Consider the following 11,873-nt stretch of genomic DNA (forward strand, 5'->3'; position numbering starts at 1 on the left):
AAATATCATTTTATTAGAGAACATGTACAAAAGGGCACTATTGATATTCAATTTGTAAAATCTGAAGATCAACTTGCTGATATTTTTACAAAACCCCTCTGTGAAGATAGATTCTGTTTGTTAAGGAAAAGTTTGGGAATGATTGATTTAAATCATGTTGAAAATTTGTGAATTTTTAATCTGACCGGTTTTATCTCGTAGGAATGGACGAGATAAAAACAAGGCATGCTGGAGGAGCCATGATTAAGGGGGAGGCTGCGCAGACTTTGCTTCTAATGGGCCCCACATAATCAAGTTTGACCCCTCATTGAATTTTTACTGGTTTCTCATTTTATGATGATCAAATCTTTTGATTGTCATTTCAAATCTCATTGGAAGTGGTTATTGTCAAATCAAATCCCTCTCTCTCTCTCCATCTAATCCCTTGAAACTAGGAAACCACTTTTTCAAAACCCCTTGGTTAATAACCGCACCATTATGGTTATTAACTTCCCCATCATCTCTCTCCAATCCTCATTAATTGCACCACTAACCTCCTCTCTCCTCACTCTCATTCGGCACTCCCACCCTTTCATATTCAACTTCTCCATTCCTCCTAACATGAAAAAGAAAACGGCACAAAAGAGAAGTGGCCGAACCACCATTCCAAAAAGTCTACCGTTCTCATCACCTCAAACTCATACACATATCCATCTTCATTCTACCTCCTCTTCTACTCCATCACCTCCTTCCAAAAGGACCGAAACCATGCGTCGCAAAGTCATCGCTCACAAATCTTCAGGGAGAGGAAAGAACAAGGAGCCTAGCGTTCAAGAAGAAGAAGAGGAATCACATACTTCTCCACCACCATCACTGCCGAAAAGACCTACTTCAACCACAAAAAGCTCTCAGAAAAGGCCGAAAAGCTTTGTTCTGCATGATACAAGAGAACCTGCAAATTTGGAGTCTCTCGACTTCAAGAACAAATTTCACAAAACACACTCCCATTTTGATCCCTCTCGGTTCTACTCATGTGCTTTCTATGAATTTCATAAAGAGGTTTTGCTGAAACGCCCTCTCTGTCTTTCATACCTGGTAAATCTTGAGAAACTGGCAACCAAAGGAATCAACTTTTCTTCCATGTTTGATGCTCTGAAGTGGACTCCACTGCTTCACATTCCGAAACTTGTGTACCCGGGGCTGGTCCGGGAATTTTATGCAAACATGCGTTTGATTGATGGCTCAATTCACTCTTACGTCAAACGTGTTTACATGACCCTCAATCCTCAAACCATAGGTGCTGCTCTTGGATATGAAGAAGAAGGGCCAAAAGTTTACATGGTTGATAAGTGGGATGATCAAGTTGGCATTGCACAACAAACGGTCTTGCAACACATCTGTGCAAATCTTTCTGGTTTGGATGGACTAATTCCAACTCATCGAGCGCTCAGTCCTGAGAACTCTCTGTTGCACCGTATCATCACTCACATTCTCACTCCACAAGGCGGTTCTCACCACAGAGTAACAGTTTCTGATTCTATCATTTTATTTGCTCTTCTTACTTCTTCCCAAATTTTATTTGCTTATGTTATGATACGCCATATGTGGGAAGCAGTGAAAAGTACAAAAAAGGCTAACCTTCCATATGGCATGTTTCTCACATGTATATTTGAGTATTTTAAGGTTGATTTGACTAATGAAACTGTTGAGAACAAGATTTCAATGATTAAAGGAGGAGGAATTTCGGGCAAGAAAGGCAAGAAATCTGTTCCCTCTAAACCATCTCTTAGTGATCTGGAGAGCCATCCTGAGCCCTCAAATGTTACTGCATCAATCCGGGAGGTTCTCAATGAGATGCGCAACATGTCTAAGTTAATGTTCAAATCCCACAAGACTGCCAGAAAATTGGAATATGAACAGGAAAGGGCCTGGAAGAAATGCCATGATAGAGTTGGCTTCATGATAAAGAGCTTTGATGATGAAATGGGAACAGGGGATTTTGAAGCTGATTCCGGTTCAGAATTCAATCTTTCTGATGATTGATGGCTGCTATTTACTTTTATTTGATATTGGCTTCATTAGGCTCAATCTATTTTTTGTATAAACATGACTTGATACTCACTGCTTTGTGATACTTTGATACACTCTTGTTACTCTGTTATGAATTTTTTGCTCTGTTAATCATGTTTTGTGCAGGTGCCCCTTGGATGACAAAAGGGGGAGGAAATTTATGTTCCAAAATTGAAATTGGAACAAATAAAAACAGGGGATGAGAACAGGGTTGAAATTTTCAAATTGAAAATTCATGATCACCCTGCATGTTGTTATTGCATTTGTTTACCATGATCATCGCTGATTGAACTGCATTTGGCTTCTGATTCATTCATCATGATCAGTTTATTTGGCATTTGGTTTATAATGATGTTTAATTTATTTTGATGCCTGGCTGTTGATTCATCATTGATAAATTTGTTGGATTAAAAATTTATTTTTGGCAGTTCCTTTAAATTGTATAAAGTATCAAAAACTGCCTTATTTCGTTCTACAAATATTTTCCATCATGTTGTTTTGCTCTAATATATTAAATAGGAAAATGTTTGGATATTTTGATGTATGTAATAGTTGAGCAGAAAATCAATTTATGATAACAAATGAGTTTTGATTGTCATCACATTCTGCTCATAAATCAAGCATTCAACATCTCAAAATAAATATGTTGAATAACATTGCTGCTTGAAGCTTGATTTAAATGTCACAGGTTTAGTGCTTCCCTTGGTAAAATAGCATACATCAAGGGGGAGCCATGTGATAATTTGAAAGGGGGAGAAATTCAATCTTCAAAGGGAGTACTTGTACTCAAATCTTTCAAATTTCTTTCCATTCCAATTTTAATAATGTTTGTCATCAAGGGGGAGATTGATGAGTTTGGAAAACTCCAAATTAATATTTGTGATGAACAAACATTATTAAAATATTTAATTGCAAAATTATTAGTTCAATCTTCATTAATCATATGTTAATTGATAATTTTGTGATGCAGTTTCTTAATTGGGCCGGAAAACAAAATGTTATTGCAACTGAGCCCATATTTATTTTTGATGAAAGCTTCCTGTGCTTGATCCGAAACCAAACTTACCAGGAAAGCAAATGCTTGAAGTTGGGCCAAAATGAAATCTATTGCTACCAAGCCCAACATTAATAAATGTTTCCATGCTTTATCCGAATCCATGAAGTAAAGAAAAAGGCCTAAATGCTTCCAACGGATTCCATTTCACTCTTTGGAAGGATTTGAATTTTAATTCACTAACATGGGGAACATGAGAGAGAAAATGTCAAAGTGATTTGATGGCAATTAATGGTAGCTTACACGCTACTACACAAAAGCATGGAGAAGTGCACCTAATTACTTTATTCATCATAACACTCATAGCTTTGCTTTTGTTTTCTCTTTCTTCTCTCTCTCCTTCTCTTTTCTTCGGCTATTACACAGGAAACCATGGAAGCTACACTAAGCTACCAAAAAGAAAAAGAAGAAGTTGCATGCATCAAGGCCATCAAGTTAATGATGGCAAGAAAAAGAAAACCAAAAGTATGTTGTGGCTGAGATAGTCACCAAATATGGTTAGATTTGGTGAGGTAATCTCGGATCCTTCATACTCAAAAAGAAGGAAGAAGATTCGGCCAAGCAAGGTGAGATTCTTGAAGCATGGCTTGTCTTTGATTCTGCTCAACCACCACAGGAAGTAGCTAGAGTGGCGAAGTGATGGCTAAGGCAGAGATTGAAGCAGATGAAGTCATCATCATCATGACGCATCAAGGGCCAGAAATCCATCTTGGAGAGCAAGCCAAGGATGGAGAGCTCGGATTGATGAAGAGTGATGATCAAGAAAGGACTAGAGGTAATTGCATGTTGGGTTTTGCATGGTTATCTCTTCTCTCTCTATGTAGCCGAACCGGTTCTGTTTCTTGAAATAATCTGGATGATTATAGTGAAATTCCATCATTGTTGTGATGGAGACTGGATGTAGGCTGCACTGCACTTAGCAGCTGAACCAGGATATATCTGGGTGTAATCTTCTACCTCTCTTCCTACTCAATTCTGTTTTTACTGTTCAGATGAAAAATCGAAAATGTCTCGTGTCAAGTGACGAGACAAAATGAAAATGTCTTGTGGCTAGGGACGAGCTAAAAACAGAAAAGTTTCCTCTAAGTCCAGCAAGTGTTAACAAGCAAAAAGGGGACTAAGATTCAACCTCCCCTTCTCTTAGCCACTGAAACCATCAGAGGTCTAATGTTGAAGTTTGTAATGCTGACATTTTGAAAGTCATGAGGATTTTGCTATCAGGGATCCGATGATGGATCAGTATGAAGTTAACTCCGATGACGGAGACGATGCTGATGATGAACCAACAGAAATTTCTGATGATGGTGACGAGAAAGAAGAGATGAACTACTATGGTGACACGCAAATTGCTCTAACACACCTTACCATTTTTCGACCTTATGACCAGCTGAATCACTTCTCTAGGTTGAATCTCGATGCAATGACTTCGGATTGGTCGTTTATCCAGGAGGCCCCGAAGAGGATACAAGCAATAAGTTCGAGGTTGGACAACAATTTCAGAACAAGGAAGAAGTCATATTAGCAGTTAAGAGGTACAACATCAGGAGGGGTGTGGAGTATAAAATAGTAGAGAGTGACCAGTTGAGGTATAATGTATAGTGTATCCAGTTTGGGACCAGTTGTTCTTGGAGCATACTCATATTATATCACCGAAAGCAAAAAAAACGGGAGGTTAGGAGATACACTGGTCCTCATACTTGCATGCAAATATCGATGGAGTAGGACTATCGTAAGTTGGATTCAAAGGTAATTGCTCAACATATTTTCACAATGGTCAAAGTAGATCCAACAATCAGCATCAAGATTCTGCAAGGAAGTGTGAAGAATCACTTCGGTTATAAGACGTCCTATAGAAAGGTTTGACTTGCAAAACAGAGAGTTATTGCTAGAATATATGGCGATTAGGAGGAGTCATACAACGAGCTTCCTCGTTGGTTATTCGCTATGCAAATGTACTTACCCAATAAGTTTCATTTCATTGTGGTTATTAAGTATACAAAAACTGCTACAATCTATATATGCTAACTGTTGATGGGTTTTTAGGTACTTTGGTGCAACTTGTGACATAGCCTTGGCCTGATTCAATCGATATTGTCATGTTTCATCGGGTTTTTTGGACTTTTTCACCGTGTGTTGAGGCTTTCAGGCATTGCAAACCACTCATTTCCATGAATGACACCCACTTATATGGTAAATATGGTGGGACGTTGTTGATGGCCATTGCTCAAGATTGCAATGCAAACATTTTATCTATTGCATTTGTCGTTGTTGAGAGTGAGACGAAGAAGGTTTAGGCGTTCTTTCTTTCGTATCTGCTATTGCATGTGACACTACAACCCGATGTTCATGATGCTGATCCCATTCAGGGTACGCCTGTAATGCCTAAGTCTTTGCTCGCCTCTGGCATTGTCTGGGGTGGTACTCAACCCACCTATAATATCGCAAATGATGCCACATTATTGCTCAATTTCATTAACTAATTAATGAATTTAACGAAGGGTTCTTACAAAAATAGATAATTCCTCTCAACCAACGAAAATTGATGAATATCAAATCCATTGAACCGTAGTAGCGAAATGTGGTGATAGACCCATGACAGCAGCAAGCTGACACAACCACCCAAATTGCGCTGACCATGTTCCGTGGCACAGCACATCTGGCGGTACAGCCATGCCAGCACAGCCGAGCCCCATGATAACCCGCCACATGTGTCAAGGTCCTCTAGGAGAGGGAGCCACCTGATGTGTACCCGAGAGTCAAATGCATCTGGGATTAAGATACCCCCGATCAACTGCATGATATACCCTTTCGTGTACCTCAACAGGCGCTCCTCAGCGGCGTCCTGCTCCAGCTCTCCGCATACCGTATTATGGAACCATGTGAGCTTGACAGTCCACTTGGTCTGTGACTGTTTGTCATCTGGGTCAGGAACAACACCCAGTAGCTGCTGGCAGAAGTCCTCAATAGACCGTCCCTGATGGTGCTACTCCTAACCACCTATGTATCCACTAATAGGACCACCGTCGATCTTGAGTCCCAACTGGTAGGTCACGTCCTGCAGAGTGATAGTCATCTCCCCGCTTGGTAGATAAAACGTGTGGGACTCAGGTCTCCACCTCTCTATCAATGCCGAGGCCAATGGCTAGTCTTGCTTGAACTCAAACATATGTGCCAGTACTCATACCCGTCTCGTCTGAGATATGGCCTAATTTACTCTGGCAGCCGTCTCATCAAATTCGTTTGGTACGCAAGATCCAAGTCGCCTACCAAACAGAAATAAAAAATAAAAATAAAAAAGACAGTGAGCACATAAAATAACAAATTTACTGTTTATTAATTACAATAAAATAAACAAGAGTGATAAAAGTGTACCACTCGATCAAATCCGCCAACAATATGCTCGGCCTGATCCAATCTGTAAAGCGTATCTTCGTAGCCCAATAACTGCTGCTTCATCTAACCATACTCTAGTAAAATAAATTAACATATGCTGAACTCAGTTCCTTTCACATTAACTAAATTCTTAAAAAACATATTTAAACCAACAAATTATCTACGTCACTCTTAATCAATTTATAAACTTACTAATTAAAATTTAACCCAATTACATGAGGCCGTCAACTAACTCTATAAACATACTAATCAATAACTAAATGAACCCTAAATTTTACTAATCATGTTTCTTTCTAATCTAACTTAACTAATTATTTATCTAATTACCTTATAATTCACAACTTAAACTAACTATTCTGACTAAACTAATTAACAATTGACTAATAACTTATACTAATTAACATGTTATATACAATAAACAACAATTATACTTGAAAACAATAACATAAATAACCTAACTAACATGTTATATACTCTAACTAACATGTAAACATTGAACAGTAACGCTAAATAACATTTACATAGTAACTCTAACTAACATGTAAATATTAAACAGTAACTTTAACTAACATATAAACAATAACTATAACTAACATAAAAATAGTAACTCTAACTCTAACTAACATATTATTTACTGACCTAAAACTGACAATATCATGGATAACGAACTTCACAGACCTCGAAAGACATAAAATCTCGTACAGAAGAATCTGATCATCACAAGTGAAGGAGGAACAAAGTAGATTTGGAGGAGAGATTTGGAAAGAAAGTGACAAATGAGAATGGTCCCACGTTTATATACTCTGCCGAATTCAATCTAAAGTTTGCCGGAGGTACGGCGAACTCTATATAAATTATAGAGTTTGTCGGAAGTACGACGAACTTGCTCTTAATGCAAAAAAAAAATCGTATTCTAAAAATTAAAGTTCGAAAATCTTGTTTGAAAAAATATTTATTTATTTTTATTTTATTTAAAAAAAATTTCCTATTTTTTATGAGTACATAATTGGATAATCTCAATCACTCACATGTAAACATATAATCTATCTTTAAGAACTATTTGAAAGTGGGACAAGATGTGAGTCATATATATCTCTTTGTATTGGCTAATTTGGTAATGTAGGTTCATGGATCTAATGATGAGGTGATGAAGCCAAAACAGTAGTTATAGAAAAGAAGAGAATCATGGTTGTCAATTTGTCTTTGTCTACATATTATACATTATGCCATTATAACCACTAAAGTCTAAAGCACATATGACTCAGTGTGTAGTCATTATCCAACGCTTGTTCAAATTTGTCGACCCAACAATACAATGTGTGATGTGATCATTTTTTGTTGGCTGCTTCCTAACTAAACATTCTCATTTCTCAAGCAAGCATGTATATACATACAACAAACTCTGGCTTCCATAGCCACCTGATCTAGTTACTAGGCCCCTCCTTGTGACTTCAACTTTTTTAGTGCACGAAAAAGACCAAAACATAATTAAATCATATACGTTATGGGAAAAGGGTTAACCTTAATTCCTTCGGCTATAGTAGTGACATCAAATTAAAGAACTTAATAAATAAGATAATCTCCCTTAACGTCATATTTGGACACTAGCTTTTCAGATACTATTAATTACCACATCATTCAGATATCAACACATAAATAAATTAAATAAACAAAGAATTTAGGTATGCTTTTCATAAATCCGACACAGGAATTATACTTGGTGAATTCCATGAGTTTATTATATATATAAAATTACAAATTGCAAAACCAAAAAAATAAAAAGAAAAAAGAAAAACATATTGTGTTCATCTTTATTTCCCCCAGTTGTTTCTTTCCTATGATAATGAGACGCTGGCACATTTAGATAACAAATAAGAAAAAGATTGATTGAACAATAATAAACATGATTGAGATGTGATGACATCACATCACATGACGGTGCAGCCCGCCTGGTTTTCATCGCTGAAATATTGATCACAACGGTTCACATAATACGGTCTCCCTCCACCGTAACTATCGTAAACGGGCCTTGCATAGTACCCATCGTAGCACATCACGGGCCCAGCATAACCATTCACGCACGGCCCAGGCCCACCTTCATAGCCCGTCACGCATATACCCACTGGAACCATCATCGGTTGTGGCGCGGGAGGGTACGCCGCCACGGGATCCGCAATCTTAACGGGAGGAGGTGCGGGTTTTGCCTCTGCGGGCTTGTCTTTGGGCTTCTCGGGGTCACCCTTAGGCTTCTCGGAGTCACCCTTGGGCTTATCAGCCTTTTCCTTGGGAGCAGCATCTTTAGGCTTCTCCGCCTTGTCCCCGGCATCCTTCTTCTTCTCGGGCTCAGCTTCGGGCTTGGGTTTTGGTTTGTCGGCAGCAGCATCTTTCTTCTTTGGAGGGTCAGGTGCGGGGGCTTTGGGCTTGTCATCAGCATCCTTCTTCTTTTCGGGCTTGGGCGGGTCGACGATTTCAATGCTTTTGATGGAGCCTCCGCCTTTGTAGCAAAGCTTGTCCCGGATCTTCTCGGGACTGCAGCACACCACCGTGATGGTCACGACATTTTGCTTCTCGTCGAATTTCTCGTCTCGAATTTCTCTTGTTCACAAAATGATAGGAAATAAAATAAACTCAATTTGATGCAGAAAAATAAATGAGATTGAAATTGTTAAGAAAGAAAAGAGAGAAGAGAACTGACGAGGAAACTTAGCGAGAACCTTCTTGACCTTCTTATAACATTTGTGGCATTCAAGGTCAACCTTGAGCTTCATTACAGTCACCTATATTGAATGCATGAATGTGCTCCAATTAGAAACTATAGTGACTTCAATTAATTGATTATAAGATAAGATACGATATACATACCTTCTCAGCCATGGTGATGGGAGTGAAATTAAAGCTTCAGATCTGAGGGTGATGATGATGGGATGCAAATGTAAGAAAGCAAGCTGAGCACTACCGCTATTCAAACCAATGAGATGACAACACGTCTTCAGCTTGCGCTTGGATTGAGATGGAATCAGCAGAGAAGGTTGAATCCCATGTGCTCCTTTTAATTCACAATGCAAATGCATGCTCTCTTCAATCTCTATATCACTCACTCTCAATTACCATGGTTATTTAATTAATGCCCACAACTCACACAAACACACGTGTCAACTCTACTTTGGAACGTAACAAATCATGTCAAAATTCGCTTTACGAGAAACACAAATACTGCTTCCACCACTTTTTTTTTTTTTGGCTCAATACTGTTTGTAACTTTGTATGGTTTTCTTTTTGGATTGGACTATTTTTGTTACTCTATTTGTTCTGTCAGCAACAAAAATAATGGTTTTAACTAAGAGCAATTTTTTTCAAAGAAGCAGAAAACATATAATAATAATTACACAACAAATAATTTAATTAGATATTTGAAAGATTTTTTTCCTAATGTTCATTTTTGCTAATAGTGTCAGCTATTTTCATACAGTATATTAAATGAGATCATGCTTCGATCAGTAATCAGTAATCACTCACCATGATCAAACTCTAGCTGAAGAGAGTGGGAATTGAATTATGTTACTACCTAATTCAGAATCAAAGATTGAAGAAAAATATTATTTATACGCCAAATATTTTTTATATTCGTATAAAAATACGATTATTCTTAATTAATTATATATTTAAATCATTTTTTAAGATGGTGTTTATTATAAATACTGTATACCTAGTGTTTTACCAATATTTATTTAATTATAATTATTATATATTATATATAATATAACTACTGTAGTACTGTATACCTAGAAAATTATATTTTTCAAAATTTTTAATGAGAGTAGGCATCGATCTCGTTACATGGTAATTTCCACCACACGTAAAGTTGACATAATGCAATGATGTACACATACATTTCAGTGTAAGAGGAGAGAAACTACGGTGAAATTGATAAGATATGTAATATTAATAATTTAATATAGTAATATATTAGCATTTTTACTCGTAATAATATTAAAGGAATATAAATTTTTTAAAATTATGGTCTATTTTGTTTTTTTTGTGACGGAAATAAATTAAACAAAGAAAAACAAAATAAATAAAACAAGAAACTACTTAAATAGAGGGGCAGTTCTGTTTAAGACTACTCTTAAATTCCTCCCAAGGTGAAAGAAGCTCTACATGCGAAAGTTGTAACTTTATCGCCATCTTTGTCATAGTATCTGCCACCGTGTTTGCATCTCTCATAATCAAACGAAAGTCAACACGCCAATTCTAATGCATGATATCTCTTATTTTGAGCACCAATGGATCAATAAACCCAAAACCATCTTGAGTAACAAGATTAAATGCTTCCACACAATCCGTCTCACAAATAACATCTCGTTGATCCATATCCCAAGCTAAGAGATATCCTCTCCAAATAGCAAACAATTCTCCTTGAAGAATACTATTACTCTCAATCATTTCCAAACACCCCCTTTGCCAGCTCACATTACAATCTCTAATAACACAAGCAAAACCAACACTATGACCCGAACCAAAATAACTAGCATCACAATTAATCTTAAAAGTACCAATGGATGGGAGATTCCAAAAACCATTTAGAGTAGAGGGAAGGGACATACGTTGTAATTCAAAAATATTCCTAAGCTCTTTTTCTGAGGTTAATGCCAGACAAATCACTTTTTCCGGAAGCCAAGTTTCATGGGGATTAAATATGTCATTATTCCTTACTCGTCATATCCACCAAAGTCCCGAAAAGAACTTGAACGGATGCTCTCTGCTATGATACAAGAAAGATTATGCATGTTATAAAAGATTTATAAAATCAAACTACTTTTACAACAAAAGTCGTAGGTTAACGAAAGTCTCTGGCTAAGAAAGATCAAAATATCTGTAGATAAAAAATCAAATCATAAGATTTTTAGTTAATATTTTTATATGAAAAAGTCTAATTTTTTATTAATAATTAATTTTAATATTTGTTATCTAAAATTTAAAACAAGTTAACGTGTATAATTTTACATTTAATTAGGTGTTAACTTGTATAATTTTACATTTAATTAGGTGTTAAGTCTGTTGCACAAATAGAAATAATTAATTTTTATACTTGCTGTTTAAAAAAAATATTTTTTTCTCTATGTATATAAAAATATAATTAAATATTAGCAGAAAAAAGTTATACTGATAGTTATAAAATTAAATCAAAATTAATTTTTTTAAAAAAATTAAATCTTAATTCTAACTTTTAATTATAATATTAGTATTCTCTCTAAATTATATGTAATAAATATTAAAAAAAATAAAAACATAGATTAAAAAGATAAACGGTGAAAATTTAAAACTAAATAAAAACTAAAAAATTATGTACATAATAATAATATTTTTTATTTAAATT

At 36.2% G+C, this 11,873-nt stretch overlaps 2 protein-coding genes across 2 annotated transcripts; both read right to left on the minus strand.

Moving 5' to 3' along the window:
- Positions 1-5,433: 5,433 nt before the first annotated feature.
- Positions 5,434-6,176, minus strand: LOC107482819 (protein MAIN-LIKE 2-like). The gene is made up of 3 exons (XM_016103414.1): positions 6,101-6,176; positions 5,738-6,022; positions 5,434-5,534 (listed from the first exon to the last, which is right to left on the minus strand). The coding sequence occupies exons 1-3, from the start codon at positions 6,174-6,176 to the stop codon at positions 5,434-5,436; spliced, it is 462 nt and encodes a 153-aa protein (XP_015958900.1).
- Positions 6,177-8,211: 2,035 nt separating this feature from the next.
- Positions 8,212-9,646, minus strand: LOC107482905 (heavy metal-associated isoprenylated plant protein 6). The gene is made up of 3 exons (XM_016103488.3): positions 9,359-9,646; positions 9,192-9,273; positions 8,212-9,089 (listed from the first exon to the last, which is right to left on the minus strand). The coding sequence occupies exons 1-3, from the start codon at positions 9,368-9,370 to the stop codon at positions 8,425-8,427; spliced, it is 759 nt and encodes a 252-aa protein (XP_015958974.1). The 5' UTR covers positions 9,371-9,646; the 3' UTR covers positions 8,212-8,424.
- Between the last annotated feature and the right edge of the window lie 2,227 nt (positions 9,647-11,873).

Source organism: Arachis duranensis, chromosome 4 (genome assembly GCF_000817695.3).
Source record: "Arachis duranensis cultivar V14167 chromosome 4, aradu.V14167.gnm2.J7QH, whole genome shotgun sequence".
NCBI classification, from domain to species: Eukaryota; Viridiplantae; Streptophyta; class Magnoliopsida; order Fabales; family Fabaceae; genus Arachis; species Arachis duranensis.